Below are 26,666 nucleotides of genomic sequence, written 5' to 3' on the forward strand. Positions count from 1 at the left end.
AGAGAGACAATGTCCTCCCTGACTGTCAATGGGCGGACATTTTGGATGTGGTACCAGAGCTGACTCAGCCTTGAGGTTCCTGTTCCTGTAGTGAGTTCCACAGCCAGTGCCGGGTAGGTAGAATATCTGCTTTGTTTCATATTTCTGATCTAATATTGATCTAATATTCCCTATTATTTCTGAAGGGAATACATGCAAAGTCTGGACTAAGCAAGCGTTTGGTGCTTGACCTTATTTGGCTTATTTGTGTTCTGTTGTGAAATGAGACTACATGGGGAGGTTTTACACACAGGCAAATACCGATGTGATAAAAGTGAGAGAAAATACAAATAACAATGGTTTGCTACCACTTGATTCAGTAAAAGTCTGAATAGACTGTGTGTGGCTTGGGAAAGTTTGTGCAAGTCTTTATTTAATTACTTTTCATGGAGAAGCCCCTGACCTAATGCCATTGAGACCAGATTAGAAGAGCTTGAGTCTCTCTCTTTCTCTTTCTCTCTCTCTTTCTCTCTCTCTTTCTTTCTCTCTCTCGGTCAATAATGCACACTTTAGTAGTGGGGTAGAAGGTTCATTTGGGACATGGCTGCATGAATTAGCTGGAGATCTCTGGCACAACGTCTGTAATTGCATTGCACTAGTCGCCTCGGCTAGCCGCGAAGAGAGGGCAAGGAAGTGTGACTGATGAGGTATAATTAGTGTGCTGGTGGAGGATCTTACGGCAGTGGTGCCAGCTTTGGATCAGTGGTGTGTGATGCAGTGTGAAAGGGGATTGCTACCTGACTGTGTCTCCCCTTTCTCTTCCTAAATAATGCAGAATGTGTCCGCCGTGCAGCGACGGCTCCAACACACTGGGACGATGCACTAGGCAATTATACCCGACGTCATGACAATTATACCTGCCAAGGTGCCATGCAGGCTAGTGCTAATGGTGGCTCATTACCCTGCTATCCCTCCCTCTCTCTCTCCCTCCCTCCCTCCCTCCCTCCCTCCCTCCCTCCCTCCCTCCCTCCCTCCCTCCCTCCCTCCCTCCCTCCCTCCCTCCCTCCCTCCCTCCCTCCCTCCCTCTTCTAACCAGCTGCATTCTAATCACCTGCTCTGTGACCCTCTGTCTCCTCTGGTTAGACATAGGTGAATTAGCACCCTGAGCTCCTTCTGCAAGAAAAGTCAACAGGACATTCATACTGTACTGTAGGGTCTCAAAACAGAATGGGTATTGATACACTTACAAGCATGGATTCACTTGCGGATGAGCAAATAAAACTAATGAAAGAGTAATGACAATCCATAGGATCTATATCAGGGTATGTATCAAATGGGTTTATTCGTTGACATAAAGACACTTTTTGGAATTATTCAAAGGTTAGAACATCACAAATTAATATTTGCTTTAATCTCATCATGGTGCTTAAACTGAATAACAGTGTTTTCTGCTATATTTGAATGACTCAGCTGACACATTTACGTGGTTCCAAAATGTCTTGAGAATAGTCATGGAAACATTCATTGTAGTGGATGAACTTCAAACATGTATGTCATTTTATTGTAAATGTGTGACCAACAAAAACACATTTCTTTAAGTTGAATTTATTCAGTTTTAGTTGCAACATGTCAAGAAAGTGTGTTTCATGGTATGGTCTTTGCCTGTTTTCACACTTATGATGATAACAAAAATACTATGATTAATTGAAACCATGTATATTTGTTCTCTATATTTGAAGATATTATGATACCTTTGTCCAATTACGGCAATTTTGGTCATAAATGCAGAGTATGCTTTGAGTGTATGACAATTTTCAAATAAACTGTATACAGTTCTCATAATACAAACTCTAGTATAATATAATGTCAAATTAAAACATTGTGCATTTAATCTCCTAAAATTGTCTAAATTAAAACAAATATTGCTGTTTATTAGTATTATTAGCTCCACTAATCGCTGAATTATGTTTGAGCCTCATATGCAGTAACAAAAATATTTTGTAACTTTGCACCATGTTAAAATATTGCAATATGTAATATAATTGAATGTATTGACATTTTGGGTTAGAAAGTTAAAATATTTTGGTTCCATGCTGTTTAATAGCATGGCCAAATACAAATCTTGAGACCCACAAATTAGGACAATTTGTTGAAAACAATAATGTTGTAGTAATGAAGCACAACATAACGGAATACTTTGTACTGATAAATACCTTTACTTATGTTTTTCTAAAGCCTCTCCTATATTTTCACAGTTGGCCAAAGATGACTGAAGATGTGACTGTCCTTCAGAACAAACAGATAGACCGGCAATGGCATTTTCAACACTTGATTTAATGAACCACAGTATATTATATAGTTACAGTTAGGACTATAGGGTCAAAATTTGCAGCCTAGAGGATAGAGGCCTCATAATGTAAAGCAATTCACCAGCCAGGCATTATTCAGTCTCAGCAATTCGTGGAAAATTTAACACAACCTGAGGAGGTTGAATGCTTTAATCCTAATCTCTTACCCCGTGAAATACAGTACAAAAATCCTTCAATTACAGGTCCACTGATATAACACCAGTATATCAAATTATTACATAAGGTATATGATTTTTTTCAATATCAAAAACATTACTTTTGCTCAACCTAAATAAGAATGTAAAATACATATTATCGGAAAGTCCATTGCATGAGTGAGTGGGCCAGCTATAAAGGATTTCATATCATATGTTCAAGCACACAGAAGCGCACTGCTTTCCTATACATAATTCATAAATCCTCGTGATCATTTCAGACAGGTATTTCTTTTCCCCGAGCTGGAGAAAAGGTAAACAAACTGTCAAATGGGTCAAAAATAAAGAAATTCAAAATGAGATGATATTATTGGTGGAGCCTCATAACTTGCCTCAAATAAAACTGACATGCGCGCAATGACATATTTAAGTGGATTACATAAAATTACAAGTGAAATCGTGTTCGCTCTAAACTCCATAGAGCAGTGGTTTGCTGACAGTTAGATGCATAACTGTACTAAATTGTCATCATGTGTCCATGAAACATTTGTCCATGAATTAATAACTGGCCTCTACAAAGACACACTTAGAGTGATAGGGGTTTACTCCCTGTAAACTTAAGATGGAATTTCTAATGATTGTAACAGCGGTTAAAAACCCATTTAAATACTATTAAACACACAAACTGGCTGCCATTACAAATGTTTATTATTACATTTAAGTTTTTAGTTGCAGTAGAAGCTAGAGCATTTCACTAGACAAAAAGATTGGAGTAGAGAAGCAGCATAATAACCCTGTCTTATCCTCATGTCTTCCTTTTCTTTCCTGGTCCAACTCTCCTTCTGGCTCTCTCTCTCCCTCTCTCTCACTTCTCCATTCCCCTCCTCCTGCTGTCTTTTCTCTGCTCAACCTCCCTTCTGGAGAGGTATGACCAACAGTGGTGAATCGATATACACCCAACTCTCTGTCTCTGGGTCCTGCTACAGAACCCCCAGAGGATAGCTTTAATTAGTACACATCTCCCTCCACAACTGCCAAGTTATAAACATCCATTTCGAACATGAAACAGCAAAGTGTATAGTAAACATGTAAGGGTTGTGTTTGGGCATCTGTGTGTGTGTTTGCGTGTGTTTGTGAGTGTGCGTGTGTGTGTTTCGACATCTGTGTGTGTATGCGTGTTTACTTTGTGTTTGTAGAGGTGGTTGGAAGCGGATATGTGTGTGTGTGCGTATGTGTGTGCGTGCCTGCCTGCGTGAGTGTGTTGGTGTGTGTGTGTGTGCGCTCGCATACAGTAATCCCTAGGTAGTATGCAGAATGAGAGGAGATTGCAGAGTGAGTGACCAATCCCTGGCATTCTAATGTTATTGATTAAACCCAGCAGGGGGCCAGGGCTGTGAGCTCTGCAGATAGCTGCTCACCTGCCACTACAAAGACAAGCTGCAGATCACATCTCATTTGGCTGCCGAAGCAGAGTAAAGTTGCTCCCAGAATTACTGGTAGCTGGACGGCTGTGAACGCAGCTCACAGAATTGGCTCGAGGCATCTGTGAGACAGAAATAAACTTGGAAGCTGAAATTTAGGTTAAATTATGATTACCCTGCTAGCACATGGCTAGCACATCGATCTACAATGAATTAGTAGTGTTTGGTGCTAAATATGCAGACTTTTTCAGTAGTGTTTACTGAGATGGACATGTTTGAATGTGAAATCATTTTAATGAACCATGTCCTGGTGTACATATACCGTTTTGTAGCTTCTTAAAACCAGCTGTTCGATGTTCCTCAATTGTTCCAGTGTTTTCTTATTATTACTTTCAGCGCAGAGTGAAAATGTCTTCTTAGAATGCAGACTTAGCAATCATATTTTTAGTATGGATATTTGTGCAGCCTTCTCCCTCAAACGCCTTGCACCCAGAGCATCATGGGCCAACGCTAAAATAACAGCCATAGAAATTGGGAATGGGGGGGGGGGGGGGGGGGGCGTTAAAATATCGAGGTGCAGCCGCCCCCCAAAAATTGCTGTCTCAAACCACCACGGCATCTGTTGCTGTTGTCATGTTGGACATGAAAGTTGCAGAGAGCAGGAACAAGAAAAAGAGGGCATCAGCTTCTGCACTGAAAAAGCCAGTTCTTACGCTGACAAGGCTGCCTTTCTCTTAAAAAAAACAGCTGTTCGATGTTTCTCAATTGTTCCAGTGTTTTCTTCTTATTACTTTCAGCGCAGAGTGAAAATGTCTTCTTAGAATGTAGACTTAGCAATTATATTTTTAGTATGGATATTTGTGTACCAGATTAGGCCTAAACCCTTAAGTCCCAATCTCGTTTGCCATATACCAGATATGTACATCAGTCCAAAAGGAGTTCAGATTCTATCGGTTTGATCCAAGCAATTTTTGGACAGGGATACTTTTTGGTTCTAAACCACCTCCAGATAAATAGACTTGTTTGTGTAAGTGCATGTACAAGTCTGTGTGTGTGTATGTGTGCATGCACGCTTGCATGTGCTGTGCCTGTGTGTAGCATAGTTTCTATTCATACTGCGTATGTGAGTGGAGATTGTGGGGGCTGGGTGGACTGGGTCTCTGAGCTGCCAGAGGCCTGCGCTGAGAGAACAAACCGACTTTGAGGTTGGTGTGAACGCAGCAGGGAGCCCTCCACACAAGCCATGGACAAATGTCATCAGCACTGAAGTCTTCCTCCCTTCCCCCCAGCCTCCAGAAGCTTCCACCAACCTTCCCCCAAATGCAGTGCTCCATCTATGACTTACCCTTTCTCTCTCTGGTACCCCTTCTCTTCCAACTATAAGGAGGAGGAGAAAGAAAGGGTGAGATATAGAAAGACATGGAGTGAGATAGAAAGAGATAGAGAGAGAGGCTAAGGGAAAAAACGAAAGAAAAAATAGGATGCAGGGATTCATGTGTGTATCTCTTCAAAGCTGTTAACTGCAACATTTCACCTGTTTGGTTCGAGGACACATTTTTCAGACAACCAATGAGCTTCACTGTGCATCCACTTCCACGACATGGTCGAACCTGTCAGACGAGAGAGTGGCAACAGCCAGTGTCAAACAATTTAGAAATAGAGAGAGAAGCAGAGAAAAAAGAGAGAGCAGAGAGAAAGAGAGACTGAGAAAGAGAAAGAAGAGAGAGTGGAAGAGAGAGGATGGGGGAAGAAAAGAAAGAGTGGAAGCGCTGAGTTTTGATTTAACGATGATCTTTCATGTGGCTGGCTGAAAATCCCAGCTATAGCTGGTCTCCTGTGCCTGGCAGCCAATTAGAACTCTCTTCACCATAGTGTTTTAATCAGTGGTGTAATTGGGTCCCCCCCGCTGGGCTGGGAGCTGCAGGCAGGGCCAGGCACAAAGCCGCACACACACACACAAACACACACAAACTCATGCAGGCCGACTGCGGTGCACGGATGAGGCCGCCATATTGGTCTTCAGACAGGGAACATGACACACTCACAAAGCTTGGAAACAAACAGTCAGCTGTTGGCTCCAAGGGGGAGGAAAGCTGAACACATGGACCCCAGAAAGATCGAGCCAGCGGGAGAAATGCAGAAAGTTTCAGGGCGGTTAAGTGAGAACTCTGAAAGTCAAGCTACAAAATTATTAGCAGGCTGTCACAACAAAGCAGTGAGGCCTGAATGTTTCATGGTGCCTGCTCAAATATTATCCTGTGTTCCACTTCTCCTTAACTCCCCAAAAACAAGGTTTGTTTAAGCTGCTGTCAAAAATTAAAACTGGCTGTTGGACTTTGTACAATGATTCTCAATGCCATATTTATGTCTTTATTTTTTGTCTCAGTCTTTTCTAATATGATTGGCACAATGGGTTTATGTAATTATGAAGCTCAGTTTGAATTGTAAAGTGTGGAAGTGAAAGATTGAGGGTCACATCTTTTGTTTAGACTATATACTTGCTATATACGATAAGCAGACATATTGGAGGTAAATCTTTTATAAGGTAAGAACAATAGTCATCTCTTCACCCTGAGCTTATGTCTATGCATGTCTATGTACGTACAGTGTGTGTGTGTGTGTGTGTGTGTGTGTGTGTGTGTGTGTGTGTGTGTATGTGTGTGTGTGTGTGTGTGAATTAGGATGTCTTTACAGTGCTGACACAAAAGCTGCTATGGTCAGGCTGAGCCACTATATCTTTTCATCTTGTAATTAACTAGCTCTCCTCCTCTTTCTTTCACACTCCTTACAAGGCATTTCCCCAACAATCTGTCATGTTCGCCATGTTGAAAGCAGGTTTTTTTTTTGTCCGAGAACTGTAGCATTCCCATTTGTCTCAATTTAATTAAGTTGCACTCAATAGCTACTCAATAACTCTCTGGTCGCCCCCCAACTGCCAATAATGTTGGTCACACAGAGTTGGTTCAAATCTATGTCTGATGCGAAGGGAGAAAGCACAAAATCAAACTACTTATTTAATTCTTCACTCGTTCCGTGTATCCTTGAATGGGTGCACACTTGACTCAAGGTTTTACACAAGTCTTGGTTTTCCATTCTCGTTTTTTTGTTTCACACAGTAAGATGAAATTAAAAAAAGGGCAAATGACTGTGATGAAGACAATAAAGACAATAAAGCTGGGGAGTGCTGTGGTTGGATGTATTTTAGGATGTGTTTATGTGCTGTGAGATGTAAAAAGATGTAGAAAGATGTATCAATTATGTTTACGTTGCTGTAACTTTAGTTCACTTTAGTTTATATCCTGAAAAGAACTGCAGGAAGGAGTCACGTAGGATGGAATTTCACATGGAATGAGATGGTCAAAGAGAACAATCTGTTGAACCAGTAACTAGGTATTTGTGGAACTTTAAGGACTTAAAGAGAGAATTGGTTTCGGGCCTAGTGGCCCCCTCTTAGTGGGTGCAATGGCGTTCCCCTCCCACCACCACCACCATTCGACCTTGGTTTTGGCGAGTCTTTTATGCGGCCCACCCCACCATGTCTAATGGCCCCTGCTGTGTCCAGCCTTCTCCCTCAAACGCCTTGCACCCAGAGCATCATGGGCCAACGCTAAAATAACAGCCATAGAAATTGGGAAGGGGGGGGGGGGGGGGGGGCGTTGAAATATCGAGGTGCAGCCGCCCCCAAAAAATTGCTGTCTCAAACCACCACGGCATCTGTTGCTGTTGTCATGTTGGACATGAAAGTTGCAGAGAGCAGGAACAAGAAAAAGAGGGCATCAGCTTCTGCACTGAAAAAGCCAGTTCTTACGCTGACAAGGCTGCCTTTCTCTTAAAAAATCGATTTACACCTTTTGTTTTTGCTCCATCTTTAGAGCTATGTTTTCGTCAGGGCATTCTGGAAAAACTATGGCCGGCTTTTGCAGGCCTCATGAAGCCTGTCCTCTCTGACTGGTTAGCGACGCCATGAAGAAGGTGAGTATTGCCTTTGTTTCCAGTCGTAGCAATTAGCAGCTAGCAGTTTCACAATGCTCTTCTACCGTAGCGGTTGAGTCGTTTTCTGCATTGACTCTCATTGACATACAATCAGATCTACATACAGTGTGATGAAGAAGCAATGTGGTCAATAGGACACAACACCTTGAATTCCAATTCAAATGGTGCTTACATTGCACACAGTATTTCATTACATTATTATACCAATTTGCTTCATGGAGAATCAGTGACAGGAGGTCTGAGGGAGCTTGTATTCTGGGGGGTTTATTCAAGGAGATGCTGAGGCTCGTCAATTTAGTATCAGTGTATTCTTCTCACCCACATCCCGCCGATGGCTGCCTGTCTTTTTTCAAAGCAGTCACTGTGTCTAACTATGCAGCAAAAAAAGAAAACAGTCATTAAAATTCGAGCATGAGGCATTTTTCAGTCCAAGACTACGTAGCTGGGTGTCTTGCAGTGTATTCTGGTTTATCATGTGGGGAGGGGCAGGTTGGGATGGGAGTGTCGAGTGGGAGAGGCGGGGGGGTTTGAAGAGAGAGATGTCGAGAATTTTTATTATTGTAGCCGGCTGAGACACAGCTATAACCTTCTACCCCCACTCTGAAACATATTCGTGGTACGCATGCACACACACACACACACACTCAGACACACACACACTCTGCCAAATCTCAAATTATTACTGTATGTCGACAAGAGCAATGTAAAAACAGATTGCTGGACTCATTCATACCTAGGTGTTAACAATGCCCAGTTCACAGACCTCTCTCTCTCTTTTTTGCTCCCACACACATACTCGCACACACAGCAGAGGCAATTTGTACCAAGCAAATTTGTGCCATAGAGCACAACCAGAAACCAGCTTGACAGTTGTCATTTTACAGGGGGGACAGCTCAACATAGAACCCACACAGACACTCACATGTCCACGACAAGTCCCAGAAAAACATGTACAATACAAACAAACAAATGTAAGCATACAGCAAAACATATTAATTATCATCAGCATTGACAAAGAGAGGTGAAAGCAGTTGATTGGAAACGCTTCTTTTCTATAACAATAAAGCAGAATAAAGGCCTGGAGAGGGTTGGGGTTTCTATTGTGTCATAAGTAGAAACACAGATGCGCCTTGTCTTTGATTTGGTTCTGTCTTTCAGGAGGCACAGCAGGGATGTCCTAAAGAACCTGCCCTCTTTGCATTTGGGGTAAATAGACACCACAGACCTTGCATGATGAGATTAAACTCTCCCAGCCTCCTCTCTCCTATCTCTCTCCCTTTTTCTCTCTCTCTCCCTATTTACCTCCCTCTCTCTCTCTCTCTCTCTCTCTCTCTCTCTCTCTCTCTCTCTCTCTCTCTCTCTCTCTCTCTCTCTCTCTCTCTCTCTCTCTCTCTCTTTGTCTTATTCTCTCTCTCTCCCAACATAAAAAACCTGGCATTTTCTGTCTCTCAAAAAGCGCCTTTGCAGCTTTCGCTACCCCCCGTCATGCTTTAGACAAGAGACTGGGTGCATGGTGGCCCAGGCAGACAGGCAGGGTCGATTCCCCAAAGCACAACACCATTGTCTTCCTGCTTCTCTCTGGTAGGATATGGCAACCAAGGCAAGCAGAATATCCTCCAATGTTTATCGTCAGGAAAAATATGTGGCAGGCACTGTGATTATACCAGGAAAATATTCAAAACAGTATTAGTCCAAATGTGTCTTGTTTAAGGGATGGTTTGGGGCGGAGGGAGATTTGCAAATTATAACCGTCAAGAAATTTTAAGGGAAAAAAAACACCAATTAACTGTTGAAACCGTCCAAGTTGAATTAATTGGATCTTGTTTGTGCCTAGATGTGAGTTGGGTGCCAATCAAGATATGTGTCAAGAAGATGTGAAATGTTACTGCTGCTCTCCCTGAGTGAAGCCCTTCACAACATGAGCCTATAGGTGGTGGAATTACCTCCATAGTGGTGAAGAACCTTTCTCTTAGCTTGTAAGCAGAGTTCGGAAGAAAATATGGAATATTTCATATTACATAGTTCTTTCTTTTACACAACACATTTTAAGGCAACGTTATTGAATTAAACATCTGCATTTGTCATATAAGCATGTGTGTATGCGTGTGTGTATGCGTGTGTGTGTGTTTGTGCATGTACAAATTGTGTTGTGCGGTGATTAGCTTCCGAATAAAGGGAACAAACAGTGGATGTTCTGCACCATTCAGCCATTTTGTGCGTCCTCTTTATACAGAGAGCTTCACTCTCAAGAACCTTTTGTTAAGGTAATCGTCAATAGATGAGGACACCATTCAATACAGTTGAATCGAACAATTCCGATTCGTTATGATTTCCCGTGGACTTTCCCCTCGTCCAAGTAGTTACTTGAAAATTCATAATTCATCGTCGATGGCGTTTGTGGGAAGGAAACGATTCATTCCCATAGCCTAGTTTTTCTCTATTTGCGATAATGAAGTATGTGGGAGTAAAATACTGCAGAGGAGGACTTTACATGGGTAATGGTGTGGAGTCCTTTGTCCTCTAAATGGATTAAGGAGATGGTCAGTACAACACAGCTCCTAAATGCAACTATTGTTTAAACCAGGGTGCTGTGACACAAGGCAGCTGTATGGGCTGTAGTCAAAAGTATACTAACTTAATGGAGACTTAACAAGGGCTCAGAGAGAGGCATCCTCTTCAGCACTTTCATCCTTGTTGTGAGAGGTTTTAAATTTCAATCTGACACCGAGAACAAAATCCTGTAGTATACTGAACCTGTACAGTTTTCATGAAAAGCATGGTGAAGATGACTTAATGTCAAATGTTCTGCATTTACTTCTATCTATTTGCACCCAATTCTGGAGATATTTGAAAGGACTTTTAAAATAGACAGTATTTGAAAAGGACAAACAAGTACACCGTTTTTGTAAACTATGAAAAAAATATTATCAAGACTGCAATCTGAAAATAGAGTTTTCAGCTCCCAACAATACTATGTTCTATGAAAAATTATTGGATGCTAAATGAATTGGCATATTGGGATTTCTTTTTTCATAAAAGGTGATATTATTTATTTCCTTTTTGTTCTCTCTTTTTTTGACCATGCATGTTTTTCACTATAATGTCCTGTTTAGTACATTTGACATTATTAATTCATCTCCCCCTTACAGATGTAATCAACTATAATGAAGGATTGTGTATCCTTACACCGCTTAACCCATCTTTTATAAAGCTATGTGAACAAATGTATTGTAGTGCTTTTTGAACCAGCATTTTATATAAAAGGGTGAACTGACTACAGTAAAATTGTACACATATATTTTTTTCTATCTTTGTCACTCACACAATATTATTGTTTAATCTTTTGTTCATTTGAAAATTACTATAATTACCTAGAAGATGAGAACATTAGATATGTTTCATTATGACAGATAGTGTTCTTCTTTATGAGACAGTATTTCCATATCTAACATACCTTGATGTAAAGACATCATTACAGAACAGATTAATAGAACCTTGTACTTAGGTGGCACACTGTATGTAATGTATATTCAGTTAAGAATCCTGTCATATTCTGATATAATGGCCTTTAGAATTATTTTCTTATCCTGATGAAATGATGAAACGTTACATACACAGGTTGGCTACTGTAATTGCTGTTCTGGTCAGTCTATTAGCTGTTTATTTTTGCAGCGTTCTGAGTAAAGTGTGGAATAACAACAAAGTGGTTTGATGTGCAGAGGATAGTAAACCAACATTTTAAGCTGTATTTCTCAAACTAACAATGAGGTTCAATGCACAACGCGTCTGTCTCCCTGCCTGACATTGTTCTCTAAGCAGCTTTACAAAGAAAGGATATTTGCTGAGACTTTCCGGTCAGAGTTGTCAACGTGATACCATGCTACAAGTAAAACCTCTGGAAATAGTTGCATGGTTCAGGAGAGACATAACATTATTTATCTGATGCTATATTATGGCAACAAATTCCGTGCAACAAAGAAAATAGTTTACCCTAATAGCGCTTGTTATAGCGTATCCAGCTAAAATAATTTCACAGCAACCATGAAACCATTAGTATTTTATATAATAAATCACTATAGTCATACCAAGGGTTAATATGCAATTTCATGGGATTGAGTATCATATGATATCTGTTTATAAAGGAAAAAATTTGTTGTTATTGATTATAGACTTTATCTCATGGAACATCTGAGTCCGGTTTGAAATGACTGATTAATGAAAGGGTGTTTTTTCCCCAAAAAATGTAAGCCCAATATTTGATGTCATATCATATTTGTGGTGAACTAGGATCATTCCTATTTCGAAAGATAACTCTATCAAGGGATGATAAAAATGGTGATGGTTGTACAAACCAGGTGGAAATGCACTCACATTCATGTTATTTGTGTGAACTCTACCTCCTAGCATTTTCATGCTATTATGGAAGGATCTAATAGACTGTTGATTACCTATAAACTGCATCCTCCATTTTCCTGCAATATCTTCAACCACAGTGGTAATCTCCATCTTCATAAACGCAATAACATTTTCCCCCTTATGAAAATATAAAGTATCAAATTCCCCATAAAATAATAGACAATCTGTACAACCTTTAAATGTACATTTCAGTTTTGGAATGAAACTGAATTGTACATTTTAGCGCAAGTTAATTGAATGTTTTATGTACAATCACCATACTACAACACACAGTTTTCTATATTGATAAAAATGTTGATGGATTGCAGTGCTACTAATGTTGTCTATGGTGAAAGAGAGCTGCTGATGACTCACTGAGACCCCACAAATAGACGCACCATTACAGGTAGAGACTGAGTTTTCCATGTGTATACATACAAAAACACACTATCAAAAACGCTCTCTCTCTCTCCCTCTCTCTCTCTCTCTCTCTCTCTCTCTCTCTCTCTCTCGCTCTCTTTCTCTACTTGTTGCCAACATGAATTGTGGAGCCCAGGGCCCTGGTGGCTTCCACCTATCACTATTGTCTTCATAAGGATGTGGGTTCAGGACCCTTGGTTGAGGGGAGGTCAGGGGGACACAATCCTCTGAGCACACAAGTGGGTTTAGCCTGCCCCCTCTTTTCACAGGGAAAGAAAGGAGCCCCTCCCCTCAGCATACAGCATCCATTCCAACAGCCTCCCCAGGGAGTGAGGGCTTTCTCATGCATCCTGGTATACATAACACACACACACATAAATACACACATACATGCATACAGACATACATACATTCATAGGAACGCACACACACACAAATCTAATAAAACCACTTGAGCGCACACACAAATACATACTTATACACGCATGCACACATGGCTCTATGTAGCCAATCACATCACAACAGAGCTTGATGGAGCTAGCTTTGTGACCCCAAGGCTGGTAAACCCTGCTGGCAATGAGAAAGACCTGTGACTTCCACTCTATATAGGAGCCTATTGGGAGTGAACCAGTCAATGCATATGTAATCTTCCTTTCTATGTTTATTCTGGATGCATTGACTTTTTCTTCTTGCCAGGAGAATGTGGGCTTATGGGAATGTCTCCTCCTCTTACATGATACATGAAAAAAAGGCCTGACGACACTTCTGCTGTATTATCACCAGGCCTGTGTGTACTGAATAAGTGTGTGAGTGTGTGTTATTGAATGTGTATGTTTTTAATGCAAAAAAGCACAAGTGTATTACGAATTATCTGCAAAACCAATTCTATTCATCACATGAACATATATTATCCACAGTTGTCATGATGATGGTCAATAAACACATTTTTGAACTGGACTTGATTGTAAGGACTGTACAGTACACATTCAATGTTAAAAATTATTTATTTTTAAATATTTCATTTTTCACAAAATGGAGGATAATTAGGATTTCTTTGAAACCATGAATGCAGAATACATTTGAAGTTGTATTTCCTTTCTGTTTATTTAACAAAAGGATGATGATTGATTGCATGATCACTTATCAATAAACTATTTTGAAATAAAGGAATAGAACAGTACAATACAAAAAAACACAAATAAATTCCTTACTCCCTAAATTGGCCTACAAAATCTATTTTCTTTTATCAAACCTTAGTCTCATATTCCATCATAGAAATAAATATTGACAGGATATTTGACAACACTTTAAGGATTATATTTAATGTGCTCATGTGTTTCTTGATTAACCATTTAATAATAAAAAACAAACAAACAAAATTCGGTGATGACAGTTCTACAGTACTTAAGCAAGATGTATTTATTCACATTTTATATTATTCGGTAAGATGTCATAATATCATCCATATCTTTATCATTAGTCCAAATGTAAAAAATTGACTTAAGTAAGATAGAACTTGCAAGATATAACTGTAATATAAATCCACCTTCGCTAAATGTTAGATGTAAACTCAGAGAAATTATTTGAAAAAATGTAACCACTTGACTTCTCTTTTATTTATTGGTCAATACATATCGTTGAGTAACATATTGTTATTGTTATGTTTATTTTCAATAAAGACACTGTCCATGTCTTGTCCATACCTGTCATTACATGTTGATTGATTTGATTCAATTGTTTAAATGACAAATCATTCTTCAAGACAGAATTCCTGCCGATGAGTGCTCATAGAACACCTTTCTATAGAAGTTTTGGTAAAAGTCTTCTCTCTCTCTCCATTTGTTATACTTTGAAACACATTGGGAACACATGCCACAAGTATCACTTGCTCTAGCGTATTGAATAAATAAATGTAATGAAACAAATGAAAAATTAACAGATGGTATCAGACAACACTTCTTTTTATTTGGAATCTAGGTTTGTATCTGAGTCCAAGAAACAGGTCCACAAATGTTTCTTCCTTTGAGTCAATCCCTCTAGAACTGCTGTTATTTATGATTTCAGATATAAGTCCTGTGACATGGTTATAATTGTGATCACAACTATGCTGACAACCAAAACCTTCTCAAAACCCAAGTAACTTATATTTAGTAGCTCATATTTAGTAGCTCATCAATGACTGCCACACCCTACTGCTGAATTTGCTATCTTGTCATGCAACCGTTCATCCATGAAAGCTAAGGGCACTGGCAAGGTCTGTTTCATATTTTATCCTTGCACTCTCTGTGCTTATCTATGTTGTGTACCTATGCTACAGAGCTATAACTTAAGTCACACAATTTGAAGGATCTCTTTTATTTGGTTGGTTCATACTGAAAGTGGACAGTTAATTCATTTACCTACAATCAATTGAGTAACGTTCAGTTTTTATTACATTGAGTCAAGATTGGTTTTTATTTTATATGCAAGCAAACAAAACAAACGTTAAAGTATCTACTACAGTTTCGAGGTCTGTACATAAACTCTTTAGGTGAGGTAGAAGTGGTATGATCAAGTGGTTTCGAGCCAGTGCTCTTTAAAGACAAATAGTAAACATACAGGGTTCATGAAGTCCTGTGTGTTAGTCACGTTTAACTGTATTTACAATAAAAAGAAAGAAATAACAACATCTGTTGATTTATATTCATGTTCGATTTTTATTTTCTATTTTTTCAAGCGGCTTCTATATCTGTTTCTGTGAGAATGGTCTCCTGCAATTAATTTAAACTACTCTGCAGTCTGCAAGCCCTTCTCCCCAAATGCATTTCTGCCTGGTTTTCCAATGTATGGAAAAGGTATTTTGCCGGCCCCCTATTTTATCTCCCTGGTATTCATACGCAGACCTTAGTAAATAGTATGTGCTGGTATGCTTGTATTCAGTTTTGGTTGATGAGTTTTATGATGACCTTGTGGCATCGTAACATAAGTTGCTTTTGTATATAAAATAATTCGATGCACAAAAAACACGGACCACGTGTGTCTATTTTATTCCTACGTGCGGCAGGATATTGTTGCCACAAGAACGGTGCTTCGGTCCATTTCATGCGACGCCATCTTAAATCACTGATTCAGCCGCTAGAGCCAAGTTGTTCCTTGACTGCGGAGGGGGTGGTTGGACTACCCGCTGGTGTTTGTCTGTACTTACATTTTCTCCGTCTTTTTCAACGCGATATTGGTTATTTTCTTTTTAACTGAGGGGACTGACTTACGGCTTTTGCAAGGGTATGCCTTTTCTTCAAATAATTCAAATTTTTGTATAAGTTTCTTTCACTCCTTTTCCTTCTCATCGAACGGACTGCGTTGTGTGGACTGGTGTGGTATCTAGCCTGCTAGCTACTAGCTGCTACTACCTAGCCAGCTGGTTTCTCGGTTTCCGCAGCCACCGCCTAGTATCGGAGTATTTTCAGTTATCCAGCTAGCAAAGCTAACTATCACAACGCGAGTCATGCGGGATTGGATTTCGAAAATACGGTTTACCGATAATCATTTAAATTGTTTGGTAACACGTTATTCCAGTGTTATCCTCCATATTCATTGCCATAGTAAGGTTAAGTACTGTGGTCCATAGTGTCTTGTCCTCGCTTATCCAGCTAGCTCTAGCTATATGAGTGAGTAGCGTGTACAGCTAGTAAACTAGCTGATAATAATATAACCAGAAGTTGGTTAGTGCTAGTCAGTCTAGCTGGCGGACCACTTTGCATTCCATCGCTCTGACTCGCGTTGCGTTTGGTTTCATAATACTTGTTGTAGATTAAGTACTGTAGTCTAGCAAACGGATTTCAATTAGAGTGGTGATGTTGGCTGCAAGCCCTAATTACTTTATATTATTAATGGTGTACGTAAAAAAACTTTCGGATAATAGATTCGAGTTTGTTAACTAGAATGAGCATTTGTGGACTGTTTTGAAAGTAGTAGTTTCGTACGTTCCCCCGTCCCATTTAGATTGTGTTAAGGGTGCTAGGTTTGAGTTGTTTGACTTATTTGACTCAATAGATTGATAACATGTTTGACCTCACTTATGCTCATGGCATGAGGTCGACCTGCCAGCTAGTTTTAACGTTATCAAAGCTAGCAAAGTCAACAAAATGTTTTAGTTTTTCCCCCGAACCCAAATGGATAACGCTACTGTAGCTAGATTCGACCTATTGAGTAGTTTTCATTTGTTTTTGTAAGGCTCTTTGGCCAGGCGTTTAGTCGTCTTTTAAACAAAGACCCACAAAAATTCCTCAACCGTTGTGATTTGAGAGGATGTTGAGGAGGAGCTTGAGTGAAACTTGAGTCGCTAGTGTGTTGCTGTAGGAAAGTGAGGCAGACTGAAGTGGACACGGTTGTGGGGGTGGGGAACTGAACCAATCGCACTGGTGGAAAATCTTGAGGAAAACTCGGCAGGACCGCTCCGGAAATACCCCATATTGCTGCTACAGATTTTTCTCGGTTTTAAGTTTTATTACTCGCCGACGGTGAGTTGTTACTCCGGGGTGAATACCCTTTCTCACGGTGGACATTATGTTGGGATGGCATAAACGCTGATCAGTTTAGTGAGCCGGACTTTGCATGTGGATGTTTGGGTACCGCGACGTCATCACATCATCAAAAGTTGCTTGTCTCTATAAATGGTTTGTGACTTGCAACATTCCAGGACTCGTTTACTTAACAAATGAGATGATGCAGTGAGACTATTTGTGACTAATGTAGGCGAATGAGTCAAATTGCAGTATTTGCTGTTTCCTGCCCTCTGTTTTGAGGTTTTGGTCGGGGACTTTACAGTTGAAGGATGTTGATATTTCAATACAATAACCACTGCACACGTCTCGGAATAGGCTACGAATCGGAAACGCCACAAAAGCAGTTATTGCTCCGCAGACCGTTCAAGTGGATTAGTTTGAAATTCGAACCGACTGCTGTTGTCTCGTCTGTTTCGGGGTGACATTTTAGTTGACGCACAGAGGATTCCTTGAGCTTCCGTTAATCGTTTCCTCCTGGCTTCTCTTCAACCTAGTGAAAAGGTTGCTTTGTGCAGTGTGTTTTTGGCCCTGGCTGATGCAGGAATTGCTGTATGAAAGAGACCCGCTGTTCTGTGTGTTTCAGATCAGGAAGCTGTGCAGGCTGCGGTTTGAGAAAGGATCATGGCTTCCCAGGGTGAGTTCTCATAACCCTGCCCAATTCCAAGGATTTTAAATACCTGCCTTTGAAGTACTCAACCTCAAGAATTTTTGAATGTCTCACCCATCACCTGAATTTCTGTATTTATTTGTGCATGAGAGAAATGACTTTGCCATAGTGAAGTTGCCAGAGCAACCTGCTTGCAGACACAAAAGCCTCACCACAATTTTAATCACATTTCAAGGACATCCAACACTTTGAATGTCGCCAAGAATGAATCATCTCTTTTAAACTATATATAATAATTGCATCTCTTGTAAACTATATATAGCACATTGCATTTCAATGGGGTTCCAGTACCATTACAAATAATTGCTTTGTGCCGTTGTGTCAAATGGGATGCCTTTTTTGTGTGAATGCTGAATCAGTGTGACCCAACAAAATGCGAATATTGAGCGATAACGATGCTAATGAATGTCAATGTTGCTTGTGCCAGCTGACCTGATGGAGCTGGACATGGCCATGGAGCCCGACCGTAAGGCAGCAGTGAGCCACTGGCAGCAGCAGTCCTACCTGGACTCTGGCATCCACTCTGGGGCCACCACCACCGCCCCTTCCCTCAGCGGCAAGGGCAACCCAGAGGAGGAGGATGTGGACAACCAGGTGCTGTACGAGTGGGAGCAGGGCTTCTCCCAGTCCTTCTCTCAAGACCAGGTGGCAGGTAAGCACTCACCCTCAGTCCCACACGCACAGTGGACGAAGCTTCTAAAACCAAACAATTGGCTGGGGGTTTTGTATCACAGAATTGAGGTATGAATTAATAATACCACGTCTGGTAGGGGTAGGATGTAGTTAGGGGCTAGAATTGGATTTGGCCCATTTAGCCTTTAATACAGAGTTCAACCAGCTAAGCGTTCCCCTCCCCTCTGCCCCCCAGACATAGACGGGCAGTACGCCATGACGCGTGCCCAGCGCGTGCGGGCGGCCATGTTCCCCGAGACCCTGGACGAGGGCATGCAGATCCCGACCACGCAGTTCGACGGCGCCCACCCCACCAACGTGCAGCGCCTGGCCGAGCCATCCCAGATGCTGAAGCACGCCGTGGTGAACCTGATCAACTACCAGGACGACGCCGAGCTGGCCACGCGAGCCATCCCAGAGCTCACAAAGCTGCTCAACGACGAGGACCAGGTGAGGCCACGGTCCCCCTCCCGCCCCCCCCCCCCTTCCCCCAAATCATCCAGAGACTGGGGGGAATTGGGAAAAAGACCTCACTACACACAACTCTTAAGTGGTCATTTAAATGATATGTCCATGATATTCGCATATCTTTGAAAATAATAAGTATACTATTGATGAGTGATCAGGCATAGACGTGGTTGTGTGTGGAGGTTCTGCAGCTCGTCTGACCCCGGGCCCCTCCCCCCCCCCCCCCCGCGCAGGTGGTGGTGAACAAGGCGGCGGTGATGGTGCACCAGCTGTCGAAGAAGGAGGCGTCGCGCCACGCCATCATGCGCTCGCCGCAGATGGTGTCGGCCATCGTGCGCACTATGCAGAACACCAACGACGTGGAGACGGCCCGCTGCACGGCCGGCACCCTGCACAACCTGTCCCACCACAGAGAGGGCCTGCTCGCCATCTTCAAGTCCGGGGGCATCCCCGCCCTGGTCAAGATGCTGGGGTGAGGAGGCAGCGCGAATGGATGGAGGGGGGGGCGGGCAGTGGGTGGATGCGTCATAGGGGTAATGAGTTGGGCTATTGGCAGTGTTCTTAGCTGTTAGTGGTCCTGTGGAGTGTATCCAGGTCCTAACCCTGCTGTGTGTCTTCAGGTCTCCAGTGGACTCTGTGCTGTTCTACGCCATCACCACCCTCCACAACCTGCTGCTGCACCAGGAGGGGGCCAAGATGGCGGTGCGCCTGGCCGGGGGCCTGCAGAAGATGGTGGCACTGCTCAACAAGACCAACGTCAAGTTCCTGGCCATCACCACAGACTGCCTGCAGATCCTGGCCTACGGCAACCAGGAGAGCAAGGTGAGAGCCCCTCGGCCCTTCTCCCCGTCTTAAAGGGCCATTCCGTTCAAAATGCAACTCCATAGCTGTAAAACATAAGCTCAGTTATGCTCTTGGACTTGCGCCTGATTTGGTGGTATGATTTAACCGGTTTTGTATGGTCTTTTTGGGATCAATAAAGTAGTTTGAATCTGAGATTTACAGGGTTTGTAAACCTAGGTTCTGAATTCTCTCCCTCTCTCCCCTCCTCCCCCAGCTGATCATCCTGGCCAGCGGAGGGCCCCAGGCTCTGGTCAACATCATGAGGACCTACACATACGAGAAGCTGCTGTGGACCACCAGCAGAGTGCTCAAGGTCCTGTCGGTGTGCTCCAGCAACAAGCCTGCCATCGTCGAGGCTGGTGAGGTTCCCCCTTAAGCGTACCTGCTGCCTGGACCAGTACAGCCTGCTGTATTCAAACCTTGGCCTACATGTGCCACCTCCTAAAGTGTGTGTTTGTCCCAGGTGGCATGCAGGCCCTGGGACTCCACCTGAACGACCCCAGCCAGAGACTGGTCCAGAACTGCCTGTGGACCCTCAGGAACCTATCAGATGCTGCCACCAAACAGGTAGCGTCCTGCCTCCTCTTTACTCCTGTGTCCTCTGACCTCCCCCCTCCCCTCCCCCTCCCATTGGCTTTACTCTCTATCCTGACTGGTTCCCTGCCCTCCTCCTACATAAGAGCTCTCTCTCTGTCTGTCTCCCCTCCCTCCTTCCTCCTTTCTCCTCCGTGGAGCAGAGCTTGGCCTTAGCTGAAGTAGATGTGATGCAGGTAAACAGTAGCCATTCCTGCCTTTGTCTGTGTCCTGGGGCCGGGGGGGGGAGGGGGGGGGGAGTTGGACCTGGGCTGGGGGGGGCCACAGGGTGGGTCCTGCTTGGAGAGATTCAGCAACTGACTAGTGGGTTGTCACACCTGGGGAGGAAGGGAGTTTAGAAGCCTGTCTGGGGAGAGGAGGAGGGGTGCCGCTTGATGGGGAGGGGTCGTGTTGCCGTGTGTATCGGTGTGTGTATCGTCTGTGAATGTACACACAGGGAAGAGAGCGAATACGTCTACCCTCCCCCCCCCTCCCCTTTCTGTTCTCCTGCCTGCCTCGTCTCCTCCTGCCCCCCCCCATCCTCCCCGCCCTCAGCTGTTTGTTCTGTGTGCGGGGGTCGCCCCCTGTCCTGTTCCTGGAGCCCCCTAACCCCCCCCGCTCTCTCCTCCTCTCTCCAGGAGGGCATGGAGGGGCTGCTCGGCACGCTGGTGCAGCTCCTGGGCAGCGACGACATCAACGTGGTGACGTGCGCGGCCGGCATCCTGTCCAACCTCACGTGCAACAACTACAAGAACAAGATGATGGTGTGCCAGGTGGGCGGCATCGAGGCGCTGGTGCGCACCGTGCTGCGGGCCGGCGACCGCGAGGACATCACGGAGCCCGCCATCTGTGCCCTGCGCCACCTCACCTCGCGCCACCAGGACGCCGAGATGGCCCAGAACGCCGTGCGCCTGCACTACGGCCTGCCCGTGGTGGTGAAGCTGCTGCACCCGCCCTCGCACTGGCCCCTCATCAAGGTGGGTGGGGAAATGAGCGCACCCTGTGCTGGACACACACACATTATCTCTTTGCCATGACACTGCCTGATCACCACAGTCTGGAGATTTACATGCCCCTTCCTACACACACACACACACACGCACCTCTACCTATCCTCGTGACTGTCCCATGTCCAAACTCATGACCTTACCCACAAGCCCCTTCTGTCACTTTCAACAGAAGCAGAGCGGTCGGTTTTGGTCTTTGGCAACTGTCTGGGCCATCTAAACCTGATCACGCGCTCCTCATTGATGTATTTATTTACATATTCTCCCCCTCCTTCCTTCCAGGCCACAGTAGGTCTGATCCGCAACTTGGCGCTGTGCCCGGCCAACCACGCCCCTCTGAGGGAGCAGGGGGCCATCCCCAGGCTGGTCCAGCTGCTGGTCCGAGCCCACCAGGACACACAGAGACGCACCTCCATGGGAGGCACGCAACAGCAGTTCGTGGTAAGACACACACACACGTATAGATACTCCTACACCCACCAGGTTCCAGGGAGACTTGGAAGTCTGTGTCAAGACAGTCCAGTTCTGACTGTGTGTGATGCAGGAGGGAGTTCGTATGGAGGAAATAGTGGAGGGCTGCACTGGAGCGCTGCACATCCTGGCCAGAGACGTCCACAACAGAATTGTCATCAGAGGACTCAACACCATTCCACTCTTTGTACAGGTAGAGACCTGCACTACATTCAACATGCCTCTTTCTGTCCAAGCAAATGGCCCATCTTATCTGTTTCCAATGCAGTGTATGGCGAGGGCAGCGTTAACCGTGTGTGTGTGTGTGTGTGTGTGTGTGTGCAGCTGCTGTACTCGCCCATAGAGAACATCCAGCGCGTGGCGGCCGGCGTGCTGTGTGAGCTGGCCCAGGACAAGGAGGCGGCCGAGGCCATCGAGGCCGAGGGAGCCACTGCCCCCCTCACAGAGCTGCTGCACTCCAGGAACGAGGGCGTGGGTGAGTACACCCTCCCACACACACGCGCGCTCTGTTACCTAAACCCAGTGCAATGATGGAGGATGTGTGTGAGTGCTGGGGTGTAAGGCTGATTGTGTGTGTGCTTCCTCCAGCCACCTACGCTGCTGCCGTGCTGTTCCGTATGTCCGAGGACAAGCCCCAGGACTACAAGAAACGCCTCTCTGTGGAGCTCACCAGCTCCCTCTTCAGAACGGAGCCCATGACCTGGAACGAGGTACACACACACACACACACGCTGCTGTCTGCTAGAACAGTTTAGGTTCATACTGGTAGACCGGTAGTAGACATGAGCCAGCATGACTGCGTAGTGCCACCTGTGTGTGCTGGGACTGACGGAGCACCCTTCTGATCTGCTGTGGTTGTCTCTAGACTGGAGACCTGGGTCTGGACATCGGTGCTCAGGGAGAGCCCCTGGGCTACCGCCAGGAAGGTAAGGACCCCCCCTTCTCTCTCTGCTCCTCCTCCCTCAGTTTGACCACTCAGAGATTTGGGCATAATCCCAATCTGAATCCCTCCTCTGGGTTCACTCCTGTCCAGAGGTAGTCTTGACTCCCCTGGAGACGAGTGAACAGATGTGACTGGAGGGGGGGGGGGTCCAGTGCATGTGTGCAACACTCGAACCCTGTAACCGTGCCTCCGGGGGGGCTCTGGAGGTTAAGACCGCGTCGGTTTGGATGACCCTTACTAGTGCGTGTGGCTGCTTGTGTTTGTTAACCTGCTCTCTAACAAAGTGTGTGTGCTCCCCTCCCCCCCACTCAGACCCCAGCTACCGCTCCTTCCACTCTGGAGGCTACGGCCAGGACTCGCTGGGCATGGACCCCATGATGGAGCATGACATGGGGCAGCACCACCCCGGGCCTGACTACCCCGTGGACGGCTTGCCTGACCTGGGCCACGCCCAGGATCTGATTGACGGCCTGCCCCCCGGAGACAGCAACCAGCTGGCGTGGTTTGATACGGACTTGTAAATAACCCCCCCTACCTTTCTAGGTAAGAGACAAGATGACCGCCACAGATACCCTGGCTGGGGAGGGGGTGTTGCTTGGGATTTTTACACGCTGTCGCATGCAGACACTAATACAGCGTGTTGTGTGTGTGTGTGCTGTCTCAATGCGTGCGTGGTCCCATGTTAACCCTTAGTTGTTTTGTTTTTTTGTTCCTCCCAGCTGTATAGTCTGATCTGAATGAACCTGCATTGTGATTTGGCCTGAAGAGTTGCTGAGAGGAAGGGTGGGGAGGTGGGCGTGGATCTCAGAAAGTGCCTGACACACACACACTACTACAAGCTGAGGTTTCCATGGGAACCGGAGGAGGACAAAACGTTGTTTCTGGTCTCTGTCGGAGTTGAAACCCGCTAAAAGGAATTCCCAGAGTGGCTCACTCAAAAGATGGAAGAAGGCTCACGAAGTGGATCTCGGAGATGGAATTTTAAAAAACCCCTTTGTCTGTATTTTTTTACATTTTTTTTAATTTTTATTATGATTCTTCAGTCTGTAATGGTGACTGATTTAGCCTGCTTTATTATACTCATCTCCTTTTTTGCAGTAATTTGTACCTTTTTAGTCTCTCGTAGTGTTAAGTTATAGTGGTAATGCTCCATCAATTAAGATTTTATCAAGTTATGGTGTAGAACACTAATTAATCAGTTGAATTGTATTCTGATCAAGTGTAACATTGTGTAGCTTTTGTATAAAAAAAAAACCAAGAATTGGAAAACGGTCCAAATATCAACTATTTTCTTGCTTTAACGAGGGTGCACTGTTCTAGTGACACAACAGTTCCAAAGGGTATGTTCTTGGTGGGGGGCAGAGGTGATTATTATGGTCTGTCTTTTTTGATGGTAGCTGTCGAGGGTTGTGAAAAGATTTCCCTTATTATTGTAGCCTGCTGTGCTTATTGGAGACATGGTTATGACATGGCTAAACAATAAAATGGACTTTAATTTCATCTGTCTGGTTCATTTCATGAACTGAAAGCTACGACTTGCGGTCCATCTACCCAAATACAAAATGTATGGAAGGATTAGATGCATTGGGTCAGTAGGAAATCAATGCTCTGAGGTAAACAATTTGGAATTGGGCTGATTTGGGGACATGCTATTTATTGGTGCTGGTTTGACACATCCTACAGTTCTAATGTTTCTTTTCTGTGGGAAAAATACAACTTGTGAATTGTAGGATGGTGCAGATATGACCTATGGCTATACTTCCAAAAAGCTTTAGAAATGCAAGATCAAACAGGATCAGTTTTATTATATAAATTAAATACACTGACAGCTATACAGTAGAAAATGGTGGGTTTCTGTGGGTGTTACAGGCCACACCCTCTGAGGATTTCAGCAGCCAGCGACGCCACGGCAACATCAGCTTGACACCTGGGGGAGAAGCATGAGCACACCAGTCACATTCCTCAAAAAGCTATTTTTATCTCATTCAAAACACAACTGCCCCCACATTGCCCCTCACACACACTCAAAACTTTCCAGAGCATTCTGATGGAGTTGGAACTGAAGACTGGTCTGACAAAAGGGGCTCTTACAAAGACATTCAAATACTGCTAGCTAATTAATTTGATCAGTGGAGCAATCACTTGTGAGCAGGGCTGCTGCAACCCGGGATGATTTGATTGTGGTTTTCTCAATAATTACTGAGTGGAATGAAAGACGGTTTGAAACATCACACTGAAAACCACTCAAGTGTGGCTGATTGTGTCCTCTACTGGCCAACATCTGACTTCTAAGATTGGTCATTAAATTAGGCAGCTTCTAACTTACATGGCGCTCGTGTTGATTAGTATGCAACTATTCACTTGTCTTCATTTCCCCCCCTTTTGTCGTATTTTATTTGTATTCACTTGCCCACTTCAAGACTACCCACACACACACACACACTGACTCTCACTCTTCATTGCTGTAAGACACTTCAGACACATTCAGTATTCTGTTAGGGAGGATCTCAAAAGAACCCCCCCCCCCCCCCCCCCCCGGTTACCATGGAGAAGAACGATGACGTCGCCTGGAGTTTGGAATCAGAGCGCCAGCCACTCAGCCCAAACCCAATATTGTCAAAGGCTCCCTGCCTCACAAGCCTGGCTAGGCAACTTCAAAGAGATGTGGGTTTTTCTTTTTCATTTCAGACGGAGGAGGGGCAGAGACGGAGGGATATGGAGAGGGAGGGTGGGGAGGGAGGACGAGAGAAAGGGTGGCTGAAAGGAAGGAAGAAAGAAAAAAGGAGGGAGGGGTAAAAAAGGTAGAGAGAGAGAGAGAGAGAGAGAGGGGAGGAGGGAGGGGAGGGCAACAATGGGCCACTATCCCCGTGTTGTGGGAGAGGCGGGCGGCTGGAGGCATCTTTCATCACACGACCAGGGTCTTGGACCTCTACGAGAATGGATCAAAGCCCTGGCCCTGTCACAGAGACAAGGGGCTCTACTAAGGGGCTGTGTGTGTGGGTGGGGGCGAGGGGGGCCAGGGCAGGGGAACACACCTGGAGGAGTGACTCAGATTCTGTAGAGCCTGCAGAAGCTCACAACCTTCCTGGGTGTCTCTCCAAACCCCCCCGTCGCACGCAGAGACCTGCGGGAGAGAGGAGGCACAAACACATGAATCACCACGGCGGTTAACAACACAGGACACTATAACGTACACATATATCGTGAAAAGCATACACCTATGCTTAAAATGTATTAAACTGATTGGTGGATGAGTCTGGGAAGTTCTTTACAGAGCTGATTGATTTGGGGGTTTTACTCTCACAACAGCTAGTTATATTGAGGTTCATTTACATGTAGTACACATGTAGAGTAGAGTACTATGTAGAGCACACGCACGCACGCACGCACGCACACACACACACACACACACACACACACACACACACACACACACACACACACACACACACACACACACACACACACACACACACACACACACACACACACACACACACACACACACACACACACACTGTTCACTGGAGCTTTCCAAAACTCCACAGGGACACAAAATGGAGTCAGACAGAATTGGAATGTGTGTGCGCTAATGGGAAACAGGTGCCCTGTGTTTCCTCCCTCCCTCCTCCACTGTACCAGTGGCAGCTCCACCCTACCAGCCTCTCCACTCTACAGACACATCCCGGCTGCATATCAGAAAGAGAGAGGGAGACAGAGCGAGACTGAGGGAGGGAGAGAAAGAGAGACCAAGGTAGAGAGAGACT

At 44.4% G+C, this 26,666-nt stretch overlaps 2 protein-coding genes across 6 annotated transcripts in view; one reads left to right on the forward strand and one right to left on the reverse strand.

Moving 5' to 3' along the window:
- Positions 1-24,399, forward strand: ctnnb1 (catenin (cadherin-associated protein), beta 1). 5 transcript variants are annotated; one of them, XM_062464837.1, is made up of 17 exons: positions 1-113; positions 17,839-17,889; positions 18,350-18,574; positions 18,791-19,044; positions 19,296-19,534; positions 19,683-19,884; positions 20,120-20,264; positions 20,369-20,472; positions 20,643-20,675; positions 21,117-21,455; positions 21,768-21,926; positions 22,030-22,149; positions 22,281-22,431; positions 22,545-22,666; positions 22,822-22,882; positions 23,212-23,442; positions 23,619-24,399. In XM_062464837.1, exons 2-16 carry the CDS (start codon positions 17,877-17,879, stop codon positions 23,418-23,420), a joined length of 2,376 nt encoding a protein of 791 aa, XP_062320821.1. In that variant the 5' UTR covers positions 1-113; positions 17,839-17,876; the 3' UTR covers positions 23,421-23,442; positions 23,619-24,399. The 5 variants fall into 5 exon arrangements, with proteins under 5 accessions (XP_062320821.1, XP_062320819.1, XP_062320823.1 ...); XM_062464835.1 differs by lacking the exon at positions 1-113 and adding an exon at positions 15,814-15,972; XM_062464836.1 differs by lacking the exon at positions 1-113 and adding an exon at positions 17,010-17,210.
- A 280-nt stretch (positions 24,400-24,679) lies between these two features.
- Positions 24,680-26,666, reverse strand: part of ulk4 (unc-51 like kinase 4) — a 71,535-nt gene continuing 69,548 nt past the window's right edge. Inside the window, exons 35-36 of the mRNA XM_062464834.1 lie at positions 25,935-26,023; positions 24,680-24,826 (exon numbers count right to left, since the gene is read on the reverse strand). Of these exons, the coding sequence (XP_062320818.1) occupies positions 24,763-24,826; positions 25,935-26,023 (153 nt within the window). The 3' untranslated portion in view covers positions 24,680-24,762. The remainder of the gene's footprint in view (positions 24,827-25,934; positions 26,024-26,666) is intronic.

This window comes from Osmerus eperlanus, chromosome 7 (genome assembly GCF_963692335.1).
Source record: "Osmerus eperlanus chromosome 7, fOsmEpe2.1, whole genome shotgun sequence".
Taxonomy (NCBI): domain Eukaryota; kingdom Metazoa; phylum Chordata; class Actinopteri; order Osmeriformes; family Osmeridae; genus Osmerus; species Osmerus eperlanus.

What these genes read in the sequence shown, in the direction of transcription:
- ctnnb1 (XM_062464837.1), top strand. An exon ending in ACGGCAACCAGGAGAGCAAG is followed by an intron (nt 19,885 to 20,119) that starts GTGAGAGCCCCT and finishes CTCCTCCCCCAG; the next exon opens with CTGATCATCCTGGCCAGCGG. An exon ending in AGCCCATGACCTGGAACGAG is followed by an intron (nt 22,667 to 22,821) that starts GTACACACACAC and finishes GGTTGTCTCTAG; the next exon opens with ACTGGAGACCTGGGTCTGGA.